Source organism: Parasteatoda tepidariorum, chromosome 8 (genome assembly GCF_982258835.1).
Source record: "Parasteatoda tepidariorum strain Cologne lab strain chromosome 8, Ptep-v5.0, whole genome shotgun sequence".
NCBI classification, from domain to species: domain Eukaryota; kingdom Metazoa; phylum Arthropoda; class Arachnida; order Araneae; family Theridiidae; genus Parasteatoda; species Parasteatoda tepidariorum.
The window spans coordinates 50,099,952-50,120,784 of NC_141762.1; the positions used below are offsets into that span (position 1 = coordinate 50,099,952).

The window sequence follows — 20,833 nt, forward strand, 5'->3', positions numbered from 1 at the left end:
AGTCTTCAGATACAATTATTCTTTCCTTGGAAAATTTATATTTTGTGAGAAAACATTATTACACTGCGTTCTTCTTTATAAAATGTATCATTGGCAAGTAAGAGTGTAATGCTTAAATTTGTTACGTTTATTTACTTTTATAGAGTTCCGTGTGAACGCTAGAAAGACGAATTGGGTGAATTTGACCTCTCTCGTTTTCTGTTGCTCTGTAATTCGAAAAATAACTTACTTTTAGAATTGAGTATTTCTGACTTATCATAACTTATCCAATTTGAATGCTTATTTAATCACTCATGTGTTAGGCTTATATAAACGTATATATAAAACCTTATGCATAAAATGACGGCAAAGGCCAGAATGGTCCCATAGGAATTTTCGTAGTTTTACCAAAACACCAGGTAGTTTTGGTTGTAAGTTATTCTTTGGGATATATAAAGTATCCCTAAAAACCAGAAGTACTTCGATGTATCTATAATTATTATTTATAAAGAAATGGAAACTCAATTATTTAAAAAATGTATATGTATAATTAAAATGTCAGTGTTACGTTTAATCAAATATTTTTGTTAACCAAATCGAATAAAATACCATACAATTTTGATGATTGAAAAGCCCAGATAAAGCAAGTTGCAATTTTAAAAAAAAACTGATTAAATAACGAAGAAAAAGGTCGATTTATTTTACAAATATTTAACAAGAAGTATTACAAAGATTAAATAAATGATGATGCAGAAAAACAAAAGTACAGTATTAAACTTATTCTTGGTTTCATTTCTTTCGTGGCTCGAATACCATCCGCAATCCATTTTCCGCTCGCAAAACAAGTTCATCCGTGATGTGGATTTTGTCTAAGGCATCCAAAGATTTCAAATTGAATTTTCTTAAGACAGTAGCCAACACGGTAATGGCTTCAAAAGTAGCAAACCGTTGTCCTAAAATAAACAAACATATGTTGATTACATGTGATGATAAGAAAGTAGAAATTCTGAACCGTTTACAAGAATAAGACGTTATGTATATTAGGTTCTTCGGTTCATTAGTTGTATTATTATTTTTCACTCGCATTGCATTTTTAACACACAAATATTATGTGATATTACAATCTAGATACATTTTAAAACTTTACATTCAATAAGCGTTTCAATTCAAATTTGAAATTATGTTTCAATTAAAAATTTGTAAACAAAAAATATGTTCTAAATGCCGTTATACTCCTTGTAATTAAAATTGGTGTCTCAAGGTCACATTTCCTACCTTCGTCGCTCTGGTAACCATGTGACAGGCTTTTCATTTACGTGGCAGTTAAGGAGTATCGATAATTCGTAATTGTATATTATTATAATATTATTATAATAATTACGTACTGGCGTGAGGAAAAAGCAAGATTTGTGGATACCATGGTAACGGAAAGGGGGGGGGAATCACGCAACCTTGAAACGTATATTCTATTTACAGAAACCTTAAATCTGTAATAAAAAAAAGTATTATTTAACAGCCAGTATAGCTTTTATGTGTAAAACTTCGCAAAAGTCGGTTTCATGTTTAAATTTATGTGTCAGTGATAAAATTTTAGGTTTTTAAGATGCATAAATACTTGTAAGTTAGTTATAACTAGATAATTTGTTTTGATACACCCGTATTATATAATTAAATCTTAAGAGATTTTAATGCAATGCGTTCTTAAATGCAAACAAGGAGATATTTTGATAAAAATCACAGGTTTTTCATTAAAAACTTTTTTGGAAAAAAAATGTGTGTCTTAAGGTTATTTATGTATTACTCTGTATTATAACACATTCAATAAATCACCTCTGCAGTTTTGTAGGTATTCTTATCTCAAAGTCATTTCGATGATCCTCTTGCATAAAAGATTAATTTTCATTTATATTGAGCTTTATTTCATCCCTCTAGGCATGAAGTGTTAAAACTAAAGATAAATGTTAAGGTTAAAACGTTAGGTAAAAATAGGTTACTTTATTTAAAAATGATGTTAAATTTCCCGATAATTGTCAATTCTGATCACCAAAATATAGCAGAAAATAGATCAATATTGTTCAAAATATTATACTGTAGTAAAAATGCATTATTCTTTCCTATATCACTATTTTTTATGAACTTGAACTATCATCTGTTATGCTGTTTTATTTTTTTTCCTTTGCAACATTTTACGAGAAAAATTGTGCCAAATTCAAACTTTGCGTGAATCTTATTATACCCTTTACTTAATTAGCACTAGTTATTATTTTTTTAATTACCAATGCAATTTCTAGGGCCAGCAGAAAAGGGAACATAAGCAAATGGGTGCCTGCCGGTAGAGTTGGCAATCTGAAAACGATCCGGATCGAACTTTTCAGGATTGGGAAAAACATTTGGATCCCGGTGAAGCATGTAAATTAGAATACCACAACTGGTACCTTTTGGAATGAGATGTCCATCTAAAAAGATATAAGCACAATTTTACATAAGATATTTAAAGTAAATTATCAAGGTTTATCAAATCCATAACTTCACAAATTTTATTAAATTATAAAGACATGCAAAATAAGAGAGATATAAAATTAGCTTTAAAGTTAGTTTTATCTCGTTTAGTTAAAATAATTGTTTACAGACGAATTTAAATAATGAAATTTTATCGAATTATTTAGTTTAAGTGTAATTATTTAAATTAGGTAACACATTATAAATCTATTACGGAATGTTTCAGAATAGTTGAACTGTATTGATTTGACGTATGGATAACTATAATGAGTTGCTTTGTTGAAGAAATAAGCTTCAGAAATGGTAGTGTAAAATTTTTGTCATTCGCTTACAAAAATTCTAAAACGTCAGAAAATTAGGCTAACTCTAGCCGAACTATTGTTTCGATTTTGTTTCTGATTTCCACGTTTTATTCTGAATGAATATATCGAGAAGTTTTATTAATCTAACTAATTTTATTTTAATTTTTGTAGAATTTTTGATATTTTCACTATTGACTGCATGAGCCACAGTGGTTCAGGTGAAAAAGCGTGTCGATTGATACGAATTCTGCTATCGACTCGGACCAACCACAGTACTGAAATATCCTCAGTGGTGGACGACTCATCTATTAGAATTCCCTTGTAGTCAGGCTAACCGTGGGAGGTTTTCAGGTCTTTCGTCGCAATGTGGATTTGTCCTCAAATGCGGATTAATTCCATCAAAAAGTTCTCCATGAAGGTTATTTGGTCACAATGCTTAAGGCAGGAGTTCCCTCGTCTTCTGAGTTCAGTTTAAAATTACAAATACTAAGGAGTTGATCATAGCTTGTCGAAAATTAAAAATTGGGTCAGCTGTTCAACGTCAATTATAAAATAATATAAAAAGTATTGATTGCATTAAAAAGATATTTTTTCGTTTTTTTGAATAAAATATCGTTTTCAAGAGACTTTGAAAGTAACAAAGGGTACGAAATATAATTGCTTTTGTAAAAGCTACTTTACAATTAGGAATTGCTTTAATACAAAAATATAATAATTTATATTTTATAACTTATGTTATAAAAGCCAGTGTTTTTGAATTTCATAAAAGTTACTTAAAAAATATTGGACGTTAGTCAAATATAAAAAGAAGACAATCCATTTTTTTTTTTCAGTTTTAAGAAACGCTTTAAATCTTCTCTTAACCAAAGTAATATCTTGTAATAGCGATCCACAGTTTAGTTTGCAATATTTATAACTTTGATGCACATGTCCAAACGATTCATCTAACATCACGTGTTTTTTGCATTGCGTGAATCAGTCAGTAATCAAAACAATACTTTAAAAGCACCGTTTTTGAATTACTTGCCGTTCAGTTAGTGCGATAGGTTAGAGTCTTCAGCTACAATGACTTTGGCCGGGTTCTATTCAGCGTATTAAACATTTGTTGCCTTAACAAATTAAATTTTCGACATACGTGATTTTACGTTCCAGAATTCACTTTATTGTATTGTCCCAGGTAGTCTTAAAACCGGAAACATATACGCATAGTTGAAGAGCGTGCTCCCGAGGCGATTTTCCAATCCAGCAGCTTTTAACGACCGGCTCTTCTGTTAAGCATTTTCTTAAATAAATTTTTAAAAAACGTGATTCTTGACCTTTTTTTTTCTTTTTGTTTCGGAAACAAATTTTAAAAGAATTAAAAACTTGCATTATAATTGGAACCAACTACAGCCAAGAGGAAAATTTTCAAAAAATAGAGTGTGTCGTTAGAGGTTGCTCGATTGTAAATAAAAGTTCTGGTGCACAGAGGATTACTAGCACCATCTGCCCTCTTATCTAAACTGTGCTAGTACTGTATGTTTATGTGCCAGTGTGTGTGCCACTCTATCGCTAACGATGAATTCCAAACCATTGTTAATAATTAATTTGTCTATCTTTAGCTCTAATTTGAAAAAATGAACGATAAAAAGATTTGAAAAAAGATTGACGAAAATTTGTTTAATAAAATGAATCAGATTAGTTTTACAAGCATCCTCTAAGTGATTATTTCCCTAAAATACGAGATTTTGTGTGTTTTTAATGAAAAAAATTCGAAAGAAAAAACAGGAAATTAAGGAGTGTTAAAGTAGTGTATTATTTTTATGATGATATTTAACCCTAACTTTACCACAACAAGTCAAACGATATTTTTTCTTTAACGAACTGATAACTCAAATTCGTTCTTTTTCCTTTCTTATTCTTTCTAGAGCACAGCCCTATTTCGAGAGATCCACTCTTCAAGACCAGTTTTTTCTCTTTCACCAACTAGTCGGAATCTTCGTAATTATAGATTATATTCATTTGAATTTTTTATACTTCGGACGAGTAAAAAAGAATAATAGTGATTGCATATGTGTGTGAGCTTTCAGGGCAATGATGGATGGGAAAGTGACATTCATTACATTTATGAATCGGCCCATCAGATAAAGCCCTGATTTCAGATGATATGGTGTATTTTGAATGTGTTAGGTAAGGACAGTTACTTTTTTGTCATTAGTATAAAATTAAATGTTTTCAATCTAATAAATGTCGATAGTTTTGATGAGAGGGAGAAAGAATAAAAAAGTTGTGTTCGTTTCTTGATTCTTTTCAAAATAATGTAATGAAACCATGATGTTATTTTGATTTCAAAAAGAGAAATAATTAGTTTTTATGCTTCTTTGCAGAACTATTATTAGATAAATTTCATTTGGTGAATTAAATAGTAAGGAATTAATTGTATAGAATTAAAGATAAAGATATGGATAAGGGTAAAAGATTTTGAGTAATATTTTTGTTTTAGATAGTTATATGTAAGGATATTTCGATGCTCTGGTAGAACGTTATAAAAATAAATGTAAATATTTTTGAAAATAATTTTTATATGAAGTTAAACTCAATAATATTTTTTTTAATTGATAAAAAGAATGATATTGAATTTTCATTACTCTTACTAAATACGAAATAAAGTTACTCTAAAAAACTTTCTTTTTTTTTAAGGAGCTTAAATGTTTAAATTTTCAATACGTAAAAAAATGTATGACTTTCAAATTTTTTAAATGCAAAAATTAAAGCTTTTTTTTCTTCTTAAAATTGCTTTATAATAAATACTAACTAGCTTATACTTCTAATAAGAAATGATGTAAAACTCATTTGTCGACTCACTTTTTTTAAGATACAAATTCTTAAAATGTAATTATGTGCTTCAAAAAGACAATTTTAATTATTGAAGATTAAACATTAAACAATTTTTTTAAACTAAATGGCTTTTCTCTGTTGATTTTTTTGAAAATAACAGTCTTTGTATTGTAATATTTTAATGTTCTAAAGTTTTGATATTGAATTAAAACAGAAAGCGAAAGGATAAAGAAGAGCTCGTTTTAATTATAATAAACATTATCTCGTTTACAGTACTGATAAAAATTTCTGTAAAATTCATTTTGTCTACTCATTTTTTTTTATCTTTTGTATAATTTTTTAATATTAATTTTTATTTTAGTTTTTCATCTTTTGTATAAAACTAAATGACTTTTCTCTGTTAATTTTTTTTTTGAAAATTTAACAGAGTTTTGATATTTAATTAGTTTTGATGAGATAATTAGTTTTGATATTTAATTAAAACAGAAAGCGAAAGGATAAAGAAGAGCTCGTTTTAGTTAGAATAAACATTATCTCGTTTACAGTACTGATAAAAATTTCTGTAAAACTCATTTTGTCGACTCATTTCGTATAATTTTTTAATATTATTTTTTATCTTATTTTTTTCATCCTTTGTATAATTTCTTAATGTTATTTTTTATCTCATTTTTTTTATCTTTTAATCTTAAAAATTATTTCGTTATTATTAAATTAAAAATTATTCTTATTATGTTTTTTTTCTGATTTAGTATTTTGATATTTTGCAGAAATTTCTTAAGCTTCAATTTTCTTTTTAAATCTAACACTATTTCTTTGAAAATAATTTTAAATTACTTTTGTTGTTTTTTTAATACTGGATACAAAGAAGGATAGCTTAAATTCTATTTATTTTTTAGTAAAAAACTAAAATTTTTGCTTATTAAAAAATATTTAAAACATTCAGAAAACAAGAATATTTGAAATAACGTCTGTTATTTGCCCCATTGAAAATTTTTAAAGGATAGAGTATTTTAAAAAATAGAGTAAATTTTCGTCAAATATATTGAAAAAATATAAGACAGTCTCGCTTCGAAAGATTTTCAGATAAGGAAAGAAGTTTAAATTTTTTTCAAAACAACTTTAGGCATTTCTTAAAGGCATTGAGAAACCAGTAATTATAGCTAAATAAATTCAAACCTTTAATGTTTAATATAAAGAACAAACATTTCGATGTATTTTATTTACAAATGGAGCATATCTTAACAAATAAAAAACTAACTGACCCGAGGATACGCCTAAGCGAGTTTTAAATGCTTAAGTAAAAACAAATCTAAACTACCAATTTTTTTCTGCAAAAACACTTAAAATATACTTAAACAAATCTAATTTAAAAGTTTGCAGGCATTTATGTTTTTTTAAAAAGTTATTTAGGTTGAATAGTTCCTTTTTTATCAACTTACCTATAAATGTGTCCTCTTCTAAATCTCTTGCAATAAATGGTGTGGGTGGGTATAGCCTCCTAGTTTCCTACAGACAGAAAAATAAAAGTAAACGTAATTGAATTAAAAGTCTGGAAATAATTTACTTACTATGGTGTTTCAAAAACAAAATACTGTATTTATTTCAATAGTTTGGGTACCGAAGAAAAAATCTGGTAAAATATCAGCACTGTTTGATAGTGACATTTCTGATAAAATTACTGTACTGAATGGTACACAGTGACACTTTGAGTAAAAATAAAAATAAAATATGAGGTTTTTAAACCATTTCTTTGGTAATTTTTCCGTTCATATGGTAACGGCTTACCAGGAATTCTGGTTTGCAAAATTATAGTTTTTATTCACCCATTCAGTAAAAAATGCAAAACGGAAAAGTAAACTTAACAAGAATAAGCGGCTTTTCCACCATGCCATAAATCAGTACCTCTCAACCTTTTTAAATTAGAGGCACTGATTTTATACTTAACACTAGATAGTTTTAACCATGGCGCAATGAGACGGAGGGGTGGACGTTGATTGTTTATTTTTCAGATGGTTTCAATTTAATAATTTTAGCTTAGTTATTTTTAAACATGTTTTAAAAATAATGCTACATTCTCGGCATAATGCTGTTTTAGGTGAGGTCTCTCTGCTGCCAGTTATACTTTCGTCTATAAAAAATCATATAAACCCGTGAGAAATACACCACAGTAAATAAAACTGATATAATTTAATGTTTCGACGGTGTACCAGTACCATTTGATCCGCGGGCCAGTACCGGTATGAGGCCTTGGGGTTGGAGGTCACTGTTCTAAAGTATCATGATAAAATTACCAAATTTTGCTACATTAACCAAATTTTATCACATATAATAAAAACATATTCTGTTGTTTAATTTCACCAAAATCAGTACCAAAGCACTCCAGTTAAAGATAGCAAATTTTTTGGAGTTCCCATAGAGCTGAAAACAAGGTTACAATAATCTGATAGTTTTGACTATAGATTTCTTAAAAGTGTATTTGACTGTATTGAAATGACTTATCTAGCAGTATTTATTGAGAGGCGCTTTATTATAGGTATCTATACTTAAGACATTTATTTATTTTAATAATAAATACAAAATATTGTTGAATATGTAAGATTATGAAATATTTCAGCTGGATTTAGCTGGAACTATTAATGTATTATCATGCATTAATAGTCACAATGAAATATTTATTTAAAATAAAACTAGATGTTTAAAAAAATTCACCAAATATTTTAACTAGTTAAATACCAGTGTGCGTATTGAAGAAATCTGAAATTTTCACTGAATATTAAAATCTGTAAACGACTAAATATCATAAAAAATTTAGTCGATTTAAAAAAATAATAAATAGAAAAATATTGAAAACGTACAAACTTGAAGCATCTATTGTTTCCATGCTTAAGTTTAAAAACAATAATTAAAAAAATTAACTTTCATTATTTTTGCCTTCAGTAGAGTTTATAATAACTAGGAATTTATTTTATCAAAAAAATAACGGATTTGGAATTTTAAAAAGAATTATATTTCGTTAAAGAAAGTTGCTTAAAATATTTTTAAGCTGACTATGTACTTAAAATAGTAAGACATTGAATTTGTTTTACTTACATGATGTTAAATTATCACAGATATTTTAAAAATTGCAAATAGTGCTTGTTCATTATGAATGCAATTTTTAAACATATTATGAAATAATACACACAACTGTTATTTTCACACAGTTTTGAAAATAACTTATTTTTCATTTAAAACAATTTTCTTGAACAATTAAAAATTATGTAACTTTCAATTTTTGAAAAATCTGCAAGAATACATTTTTATAGATTTGCTGTATTTTTTTTCGCGCTACGAAATTTTTTTTAAATAAACGAGATTGAGAGAAAAAGCGAAATTACATGTTGCCAGATATAAATCGTAACATAGTGAAACTTTTGAAAATTATAAAAACCTAATAATTCGCTATAAAAACCGTTGCCTTTTTGGTATTTAAAAGTCTCTTCAACGATTAATTTTTCTCATTTAATTTTTCTTATTAAATCAAACAATATGCATCCCTTGGGTTATTTTTTTTTCAAGTATAGATTGTTTTTAAAACCTAGGTATTTTTCTATTTCGCTACTACGAGTATTAACATACTTACAAAATGATATTACATAAAACTTCAATAATTTTGTATTTTAAAACCAAAATATTCAGTGTTTTTGTGGAAAATATTTAGGAAGAAATAAACTATGGTGATTTATAAGCACTAAAAGGGTTTGCGAACGGTGGGCAAAGCCTTCTAGTTTTATTAAAAAAGTACACTATTAATTGGTAAACTATGTTTCATAAATATATGAAGTATATAAAGCTATAAATATTTTGGTAATAACTAATAAGGGTTACTTATTTGCTTTCAAGTACTTGTTATAGATACATCATATGAAAACTATCGGAATATCCAATTTATAACTTCACAATTAGTAAGCTTTCTAAAGTTTCTTTTTATTCTGGTACTGTTAACTTATTAAAAACTTACTTTCAAAACATGATCTAGGTATCTGAGTTCTTTTATGTCATCCAATGTAATTGGCCTGTCGACATCATCTCCTAAAACATCATCGATTTCTTGCTGAGCTTTTTTCTGAATCTCTGGGTGAAGACCAAGCAAATAAAAAGCAAAGCTTAATCCTGAAGATGTAGTATCATGTCCCTAAAAAAACAATTTTTTTTACAAAAAAAGAAAAAAAAAGAACAGAAGACAAGTAAAGAAAAACTTTACATGTATGCTTTTGCTTGTAAATTACAAACATGTCAAATTAAAATATCTCTTTTAAATTTGATTTCTTTAAAAAAGATTTAGACCGCACTTTTTTTATACAAGTATAAAGATCAATATCAAGAAACACATCGTGTTTATTATTTCATATTGATCTTCAAAATATATTTTTCTTTTTTTTAATTACTAACTTAAATATATTTTTTCATAATGATTCCTTGCGTAAATGTGAAAAAGAATAAAAATAAGACATTTCTTTTTCAATTTGAAGAATGTGGGTTTGATTTTATTAATCTTAAACTTTTTCTTATAAATTATGGAGAATAAGTATGTGTCCGAAACAGCAAAGCACATGAGTAATTGCAACTAACTTTTTAAATTAATTTACTCAAATCAATTCAGTCTTTTATATGATGATAATGTAAGTTGTCGTAATTAAAACAAAATAAATAGCATAAACTAAAGGAAAAAGAACAGTAAAAAAGTGTGATCAATAATTATCGCATCACAAATTAAACGATGAATGTCTTTTTTTCGTTTGTAAAGTAATTTAGCTATTCCCTGATTCGTTAATGCACTGCGTCATTTTTTTGCAGATTTACTTATTTCTCGGTCATTTTTTTCTTTTTTTTTTACGAATATTTTTTTTATTTTTTTTTTTTTTTATTATATATACAGCGGCCTAGGCCAATAGGCCCATACGCCAAACACAATGGATCATAAATTATTCTCGGTTCATATCTTCTTTGCTAATTCTCTACATCAAGAATCATTTTCTGTAAAAAGTACCCTAGCAACATATGTTGAAAATCAAAAAATATCTCGTAAATATAACCTTTTGCTTGAGTATAATCTTTCTGAATAGAATAGACGTCTCAAGGTTACGATTTCCCCATTCTCCACACTTTTCCCATTTTAGTTGCCGTGGTTTTAAGAAATGTTTTTTTCTTCCACGCCACGTTATTCCGATTTCTTACTGAAACGGACTGTTAACGTATTGTATCGATAAATGTCACAATTTACTTACGAGGACGCCACTTTCAAGTTTCCAATTGAAGGACGTTGTCGATAATAAAGTACACTATCTCGTGAACTTAACATAGGGTCATGAGCCTATAAAAATTTTACATATTTCGCGTAGACCAAATGTAAAATTAATGGAATATTTGTTAATTAGCTATCCGTGTTGACTTAAAGATTTATGCTACTAGGAAGGAAAATAAAATGAACATCTAGTGCCAGTGAGCCAAATGACTTAATTATTGTCTAAACTTATACATGTTTTCAAAAATTTGATAAAAATGTTATTATTTGTTTAATGAGTTTATATAATTAAATATCAACTCATGATTCGAATAAAACAATGTTTAACCCTTTGGACGCAGAGGAGACAACGGTGTGTATTTTGTATAGTTTTTTAAGTATTTTGTATATTTCTTAACTGTACGTTATTAACAGTTTTTCAATAGCACTAAGCACTAATCTTAATACTAAGAATAAAAATATTTTAAAACATATTTTATCACTATAAATAGATACTTGTACCAAGAGCAATTACAAATAATAGTATGTTATTAAATATTTTAAGCATTCCAACAGCACTAATCTACAGTTTTAAGAATGTAAATACTTTAAAATATATTTTGAAACACTATAAATAGGTACTTGTACTTACAGCGAATATTATGTATATTTTTAACAAATTTAGTCATTAGAATTGCACAAGGCACTAATTAACAGATCTAAAAATGTAGATACTCTAAAATATATTTTAAAACATTATAAGTAGATACTTGTACTCACAGAAAATACAGTGTAATTGCATGTTATTAGCAGTTCTAATAGTATTAATCTAGAGTGCTAAGAATGTGGATACTTTATAACATATTTCAAAACACCATAAATAGAAACTTGTACTGACAGCAAACATAAAATTGTCAACTTCTTCAGCAACATCTTCCAAAGTAAAAATGGCATCCTTGAGATGTAGATCTAGCAACGTGTCAAGCAAAGCCAAACGTCTTTTATTTTTTTGACCGTATACAACATTACTGTTGGACTCATCTTCGACTAAAGTTTCTCTCTCTTTTAAAATTTCAGCTTTGCGTTCAGCTATCACCTGAAAAATACACAATGCATTTAGTTTATTTCTCTCTATATCTAATATATATAATTCTCTTACGTTGCTCCCAAATTTTGGCTGTATTTCTTTTTCGCCGGTGGCAACGTTTGCTTTGTTTTGCTTACGTTACTATTTCTCTTACACGGCGAATCGACCAATGATTGCAGCTAAAAATGTCACATGCCAATTCTCCTTGGTGGCTCAACATATAGCGCTTTTAAAAACGGAAACTGAAATAACCAGAGAGCATCAGCTGCGGCAATTTTATACTATTAAGCTAGGCAGAAGTGAGTAGTCTTTGTCGATAGATCTCTATTTTAGTATTTTGTCGAAAGCGCTTTTTTCACGTTTATATATTACGAATTTATTTGAAGATTTTTGATTTATATTACGAATTATACTATAGCACATTTCTAATAGGTTTAACGAATTACATGTCATTCATTTGAATTCAAATTTATTTTAATGACTTAGTATTTACTAGAAAGATGTAATTTATTTTAAAAAAAAAAAATTTTATATGGATTTGAATGATTGTTTTGAATTCTTAGAATTTTGTGCATCTGCAATGTACCTAAGTTAGTAGCGAGCGAAGCGAGCTTGGTTTGCGAAGCAAACCATACAAGATTGCGTAGCAATTTTCGGGGGTTGGCGAGCGTCAGCGAAAAGGGGGCGCAGCCCACTAGTTAAAGAAAAAATGGTACGGGCCATCAACCCCGTTGTTTTGGGTGTTCATTTAACGTCATTTCTTTTCTCAAAAACGTGCTGCCACAATCACTCTATATAATAAAGTCTACAAAATGAAAGACATTCTTTGTAACTGCATGAGTACTTAAAACTAATGGTTATGTGCAACTAATAAATGTTTTGTTAGTTGGTGGAATATTGGTTGCTTTCGTTTTGTTGAGGAAATCTGAAAGTTGTTTTGTTGACGGATGGGAACCGGTCTTTTCATTATTAATACTGTGTTTTACTTTAACCTATACGTTTACGACTACCAATGTTCAAATCCGTAACATTGTAATTTTGAACCAATTCAGAAGATAAAGAAAATTCTGAATCAGTGCCCCCAGAGGTATTGATTTGTTATGGGAGCATGGAAGACTTTGCGACTCGACAGATTTAACGAGCATCAGTCCCCATTTACTACAGTCTTCTGCCGGCGGGGATCGAACCCACGAACTCTTAGATATGGGCCCAGTGACCTACCAACCAAGCCCTAATCCTCCTTCATTTAAAAGGAACAACGTATGTTCAAGGGATGGAATATTGTCGAAAAAGGGTCAATGTTAAAAAGTAACATCGTGGTATGAATAGAATCGCGTGAAGGTGTTTAAAGCTTACAAAAGAATATACAGCATTGAAAGCATTATTGAAAATCAATGAAATCCGTTACAGCTTCAGTTTATTTATCTGAAATAGTTTATTTTATTTTTATTTAAAAAAAGCTATGGAGTACCATTCTCTGAGTAAATAGTTCAAGAGAAGTTATGTATTTACAAAAATAATTCTAAAATTGTAAATTTTAAATTAATCGAATGGAACAACAAGTTAATTGAAAATTGATTTCCTTTTATTATATTTACTTTGGTAAGCTTTTTTTTTCTTAAAAAAAAATCTTCTTCCAAACGCTTTTTGAAGCTTATTAAATGTCCAAATTTTCCTTAGGCCATCGTAGATTTTGTAACAAAAGAGGAAGTCATGTTCAGAGGGATAGGGGCCATTTTCAAAGAAAAAAAATACACTTTTGATGTCTCATGACTTGAAGTTATTTTAACTACCGAAATACTTTAGAATAGTAGAATATCTTTCAAGCATTTAACAGAACTTTGAAAGATTTAACAAGGTAAAGAGGCTGTGGTTTATGGATTATGTGGCGTCCATAATCGTTTCAAAGGTACCTGTCGTCTCGGATTAAATTTCAGTGATGTTTATCTCTAAGCGAAAGCTCGATTTCCATAGCTTATTGGTGGGAATAGATTAAAGTGGTGTTACATTGTCCGAATATTACTATTATTCGAAGTTAATCCAGCCTCAATTATTTTAATCAATTGAGGGCCTACTGCGCATACAGAGAGTGAGGATACAAATTATCAGGTCATGGTAAAACATCATTACGAAAATAAATTCTAGTTTAAAAATTTGCAAACAAAAATTGAGAATGTATATAAAAGGGGAAAGTACCCTTCCCTCTAATCTAGAAAATAATTACTGAAGTAATGCATCAATCAGCAAGACAGCAATCTTATTATACTATCTTAATAATTTGTTTTGAAACGGCAATCTTATTATACTATCTTAACACAAAATCATTTGATATTTAAATCTAGTAATTGTTTTCATGATCTTACTCCTATATTATCATTGTTAAACTTCTAAAAACAACTTATAACAATCTCATATTACAACTTATAACAAAATCCAAAACAATATTCAATGCATCCTATAGTAATATTTAAAAATCAAAAAATCGCTATAAAATTTTAAATATTTTAATTTTAAATTTAAGCTTTAAACTGAAGTATTACAAATATATCTCAAATTGAATATTCATGTAGTATATTATAACAACTTATTCAGACGATTATCAATAAAAATTTATATAACATGCTTTAAAAAATATTTGTAACAGTTGAATAGTTGACGCATTAAACGGCCATTTTGGAAACGCATTTTTATTAGTGCATTATCACAGCATCTTGTTTCCTACTTTAAGAATGTTAGATCATGATTGGATAATGCAAAATCTATTTACTGTATTTTTTCGTTACGAAAACACATTTCCGCGCGATTCTCAGTGGACTCTTCTGATGCGGCTGAAAGCTTACTAAAAGCTGCAGCAATCAGAAAACACAGCAGAAAAATGAATCCATAAATCTGTTAATGACAAAATAATTCCCTTCGAAACATTTCGTTTTCTCCTGCGATTTTATATATCTTCGCATTCTGTGGAAAGGTATTGTAACTCTTGTCTTGTAATCTCTCAGGAAAAACATTAAAGAGTGCTGCTGGTTACTAAAATTCTTCTCGAGAGGGATTTTTGTAATCAGCACTTCCATTACTTTTTTTTTCTTCTGACTCTTTTATTTCTCTCGAAAAGGAAAAAGAATCGAAAGCAAAGAAGGGAAGTTTTGCTTGTTGATTGGTGCTTGCAACAAGAAAATCTGTCTTTCTGTTTAATATGACCAATAATGTTTGTTTTTATGAATCATATAACAATAAGTAAAGTACTTTGTTTATATAACAATAGACCCTTGCTATATAACAATAAAAATCTCTAATAAAATTTAATGTTAACAATTAAAATATTAATCATGTTTTAAGCTTCATAATAATTAATTTTAAATTGTTGCATAAATACTGAAATTTATCTGGGAAAAAAACTGTAAAGCAGCTAAAATTGTTAATACTTAAGTGAAGTAATTGAAACATGAAAATCTCTCTTTCTGTCTAATATGACCAATAATGTTTGTTTTTATGAATCATATACAATAAGTAAAGCACGTTGTTTATATAACAATAGACCCTTGCGATATAACAATAAACATCTTTAATAAGATTCAATGATAACAATTAAAATATTAATCATGTTTTAAACTTCATAATAATTTATTTTAAATTGTTTACATAAATAGTGAAATGTATCCCGAAAAAAAAAAGTTAATTAGCTAAAATTGTTAATACTTAAATGAACTAATAAAAACAGGAAAAATCTCTCTTTCTGTCTAATATGACCTATAATGTTTGTTTTCATGAATCATATAACAATAAGTAAAGTGCGTTGTTTATATAACAATAGACCCTTGCGATATAACAATAAAAATCCTTAATAAGATTCAATGTAACAATTAAAATATTAATCACGTTTTAAACTTCATAATAATTAATTTCAAATTGTTTGCATAAATACTAAAATTTATCCCGAAAAAAAAACTGAGAAGCATCTAAAATTGTCAATACTTAAGTGAACTAATTGATACAGGAAAATCTCTCTTTTTGTCTAATATGATCATTAATGTTCGTTTTTAAGATACATATAGTTTTTGAAACGTAACAATAGAATATTTTACCAGAGAATATCTGAATGCAAAACATTTTTTGTTTGTAAATAGAAGTTAAAAAGCAAAACATAAGATAGAGCTATGTAAAAAGAGTGAATATTAACATTTAAAATAGTAATTCGGTTTATTATAAATTTTAAATCCTTTATGTAACAAATTGAAATCTAACTCGAAAATAAATCAGCAACACAGCTAGAAATGCTAATTCTTTCTAAATGAATTAGTTAAAAAAATTATAACGATGTAAATATTTAAAAATTATTTTATATTTTGTCAAATATTATTAGTTCGGCACCTTTTTCTGAATATTTATTTAAAAATTAATATTTGTAGGTACCGACAACCAAACGCTATTTTCAATACTAGGCCCGTCATAATCAGGTAGTCTCCGAACATACATAGTTCTAAGCGAAATTAACAGTTTTTAAATGACTTTATAACTAAAAGTATCCCACATTTTTATTTTTGAAAACAAATGAAAGAATTATTTAACTGAATCCATTTTCACATTTTGTCTGCAGAGAAAGAGAGCGAATCACAGTGTTTGATGAGCATAGTTTCTTTTTTATTCTTGTAATTTTTAAAAAAAAATTTTTTTAGAAAAAGAGCAAATATGTGGTATTTAACTACACAAATTATTTAAAATTACAGCTTAAATGAAACTACCTGAAATCTTAGAATTCAGTTTAAATCCTTAAGTTAAATAAAGGTTAAATAGTTTAAATCTATAATAATAAAATGTAGGGCGATCTTATGAAGAAATTAAACTGCAGACGAAATTTCTTCAAATATTTAAAAGATTATATTAGCGATATTTGCAAGCTTACAGCTCTATTAGATCAAAAAAGCAGTTCATTTGCACCTTTTTAATGATTCAAAAAATCTTTATTCGTATAAGCTAAATTATTAAAATTAATGGCTTGTGAGTGCTACCCAACGAATAATTATTTCTTAAGTTATCTGAAACCTATCGTCTGTGGTAACACGTTTGAAAGGTGTTTCTACAAAACTAGTCATTTAAAATGAACGGTTTTTGAAGTAAAACTAGTCTTTCTAAAAAAGAAAATTATCCGAGCTAAGTTCCTATTTCATTTTGGGTACCATAAAAAATTGGCTTACTATTATAGGGCTATTGTTGTTTAATTAATTTTGGCAATTAGTACTAATGACATTGCTGTAATAAATGTTGTTCTAACAGATAAAAAATATACTAATACAGGTACGAATGCTATGGGGATAGAACGTTCACTTTCTAATGAGGTGAACCTATTTAAAAATCACCAATCAAAGTGCTGATGCAAAGTGCAAAGTGATCATTAGTTAGAGTCCCGATCCTTGCCGTCAAGCTAACCGTAGGCGGTTTTAGTGGTTTTCCTCTCCGTGTAACACAAATGTAGGTTAGTTCCATCAAAAAGTAATCCACGAAGGCAATTTTCAACCAATACATAATCCAAGAGTTACCTTGTCTTCTGGTTTGGTTTGAAAATTACAAGGCTACAGAGTTGAACATTGGTAGTCATAAACCCAAAATTGGGTTGCCTGTTCAACGACGGTTATAAAATAAAATAAAGGTACTAAAGGTAAATAGCATCCGCATATGTATTTCGGTTTTGTTGCATGATTTCGTTATTTTGATTAGTATTAAAAAGACGAGCAATAGCATTGTTCTAAACGACACTGAAAATAGTTGATCTTTACTTTGACAAGATGAACTGCTGAAAACGCGTTTTTCTGATTCTGATAAGGTAAAGTCACCGGAAAGTTCAACAAATAATAATAAATAAATAATACAGAACTATTTTCTTGAAAAAAATAATTGCATCCGCATATGTATTTCGGTTTTGATGCATGATTTCGTTATTTTGATTAGTATCGATTTGAATATTTACATTTTTCACCGTACGCTGAACGGCTGTACAGCTAGCGTATATACATATGTGTATAAATGAGAATAGTTCAGAACCTTTTTTGTCTTGTAGATAGTTTTTCGATTTTATTACAAGCTGCCATTTTGCAAATTTTAGTTTTTATTATTTATTTATAATCCCTGTTTATTTATTTTGCGACGGAATATTTTTTATTACAATTAATGGTCCAGTTGTAATATTTATTAATTAATATAAGTTACAAGATTTTGAAACATTTAGGTAATTAATATAACTAAATTATGATGTAAAACCATTTCCATGATGCACAATCTGTTTGCAAAAAATAAATAAATAGTAGTAATATATACCTGTCGAGTAAATGTATCCATTATTGCCATGCATTGATTGAGTTCCTTTCCTGCTTTCGTGTAATAATAAAGAAAATCATACCACAACCACGGCTGTAATATTCTTTCAGTAGCTAGTTTACAAAATCTGCAACAAATAAAATTTTAAAAAATATGTTTTAAATAATTTAAAAAGTAAAGTTTTTATCTTTTTCTCTCCTTAATATTTTCTTGATTTTGACTCACAGGAAAAATTAGTTAAGTAATAGTTAAGTAGAATAGCATTTTAGTTAAGTAAAATTATAAGATTTATCAACTAACAAATTAATTGATTATTCTTAAATTTTTAAGTATGGCATAATTATAAATCAAGTTAGTTAAAAAAAAAATGAAAGCGCATATAAAACAATGAGATGAAAGTAATAGTATGCCATGGGTTGCTCATCCCGTATCAAAAAGAGTAATTTAAGGATGTTATAGATGGCAGCACTATTGCAAGGTTTGTGAACTTTGAAAGAATCATATCATGTTATCATAGTTCCGTTCTCTGGTGGCGTCATCTACTTTCACAGATGTAAACTATCTTCAATAATGATGAAATAACGAATCCTTCAAAACAATGATGAAAAATGTATATTCTTCTTCAATATATATGATCGATATTAGAAATGTTATTACAATTTATAATATAATGCTTTAAAAAATATTAATTCTATATTAAAAAGTTATATAAAAGGTAGATTTTTTTAGAAACAACAATGTAGACTTTTTTTTATAAGGAATAATAAATACTGTTTAAAAATTATACTAAAAATATATCTTTTCATAATTTGTAACAAGCACCGTAAAATGAATAATTTTATTATGCAATACAAATAAATAATATTGTTGTTAGAAATATGAAAGCACACATTTCTGTTTTTAAAATCTCTTTTTTAAATTTTTGCCTAAGAGTGTTTTTTTTTCTCGTTTCCTTTCTTTATTTAATTTATTCTTGAATAACGATTTAAAAATCTTACTTGTGCAAAGCTATAACATATGGTGACTCGTTTGTTTGAGCATTTATTTTCTTTCCCATTGCAGTTTCTGAAATAAAACAAACATCAATATTATCGCAACTTCAACTATGACAAATTCATAAATTCGAATGTTTAGATAGTTTTTCTATTCTATTACAAGCTGCAATTTTACAAATTTTAGTTTTTATTATATATTTATAATTCCTGTTTACTTATTTGGTGACGGAATATTTTTTTTCTTCAAAAGACATGTACAGTGAGTAAGAAAGAAAAAAAAAAGATATCACAATGAATAACTTTCGTTCTAATGATTAGATTTTCAAGAATTAAGTGTCAATCTTAATGGTTCTTGGGGGTGACCTCAAATATACTAATTAGTTAGTGCTAACTATTAATTAAGTTACGAAATCAGGCACAAAAATGTACTTTCTCTGAATAAACATGTACCTTTTTTTTCACATATTTGAAATCAACGAAACTGAATGAATGACAAGCTGGCAAAACATCGTGTGTTGGTTGCTAAGCAACCAAGGGGAGAGCTTTCTGAGCAGAGAAAACTGATTCTTTCTTTTTAATCTCCTTTTAAAATAAAATTTGAATCGAGATTAATAAATTATTTATGATTTTCCAAGATTTTAGAATCTGAGCGTTGAACTTTTTGTCAAACACTATTTATTTTTTTAAAGCTCTTTAATTTCATTTGTATGAAAATTTTGTACTAAAACCAAATTTACATAAATTATTATAAATTTATGAAGAGTTGTAGGGCTAATTGCTTTTACACCTCAGTTCGAGTCTTTTGGGTAAGGGTGAAAAAAATAGCAAAAAATTTGGAGAGCCTGAGGAAGCAAGATTATATCAGAATTCAGAATTATAGATATATATAATTCTAGATCAGAATTATATATATATATAATTCTGATGCACGATCACTATGTTTTTTAAAATTCACGGTATTTCTTTCCGATAAAATTAATATATATACAAATACATATAGATATATACATATACATATATATGTATATATATGCATATGTATGTATATATATGCATATGTATGTATATATATATATATATATATATATATATATATATATATATATATATATATATATATATATATATATATATATATATATATATATATATATATATTGCGTCAGTTTCTTATTTATCACCAAATATGGCTACTAAGCTTTTTTTGTTTTATTCCTTTAAGATTCTCACCATCACTACCGACATCTGACACAATAGCTTCATTTTAAGTAGAGTTCGTAGGGACCCCACGAACTCTACATAAAATTAAGGAATTAAAACTTAAAATGAAATTAAAAATGTGGCAGCGAAACTAAGAAGTTGTATTTGATTATGCTTATATTCAGTAAAACATTCAATATTTAATTTCAAAAACTTGTAAATTTGCGGTCCCGAAATGTTGGATGATAAAATTTTAAATTTAATGATAACTTTATAATTTCGATGCCGATAACACAGTTTTCTTACTTTTTTAAGGACACATAACTCCTGTTAAAATATTAAAATACAGATGTTTGCTAGTACGAATATAAAAACTTAGTTT

General features: G+C 27.6%; 1 protein-coding gene and 1 long non-coding RNA gene across 2 annotated transcripts in view; one reads left to right on the forward strand and one right to left on the reverse strand.

The window, feature by feature from the left end:
* Positions 1–655: 655 nt before the first annotated feature.
* LOC107441954 (cytochrome P450 4c3) overlaps positions 656–20,833 on the reverse strand; it is a 31,490-nt gene continuing 11,312 nt past the window's right edge. The window contains exons 5-11 of the mRNA XM_016055373.4: positions 19,255–19,321; positions 18,257–18,383; positions 11,759–11,956; positions 9,598–9,771; positions 7,037–7,103; positions 2,256–2,435; positions 656–932 (exon numbers count right to left, since the gene is read on the reverse strand). Coding sequence (XP_015910859.3) covers positions 769–932; positions 2,256–2,435; positions 7,037–7,103; positions 9,598–9,771; positions 11,759–11,956; positions 18,257–18,383; positions 19,255–19,321 — 977 coding nt within the window. The 3' untranslated portion in view covers positions 656–768. The remainder of the gene's footprint in view (positions 933–2,255; positions 2,436–7,036; positions 7,104–9,597; positions 9,772–11,758; positions 11,957–18,256; positions 18,384–19,254; positions 19,322–20,833) is intronic.
* The window catches only part of LOC139425706 (uncharacterized), a 148,800-nt gene continuing 132,776 nt past the window's right edge, over positions 4,810–20,833 (forward strand). The window contains exon 1 of the long non-coding RNA XR_011636859.2: positions 4,810–4,949. This is a non-coding gene — a long non-coding RNA (uncharacterized LOC139425706). The remainder of the gene's footprint in view (positions 4,950–20,833) is intronic.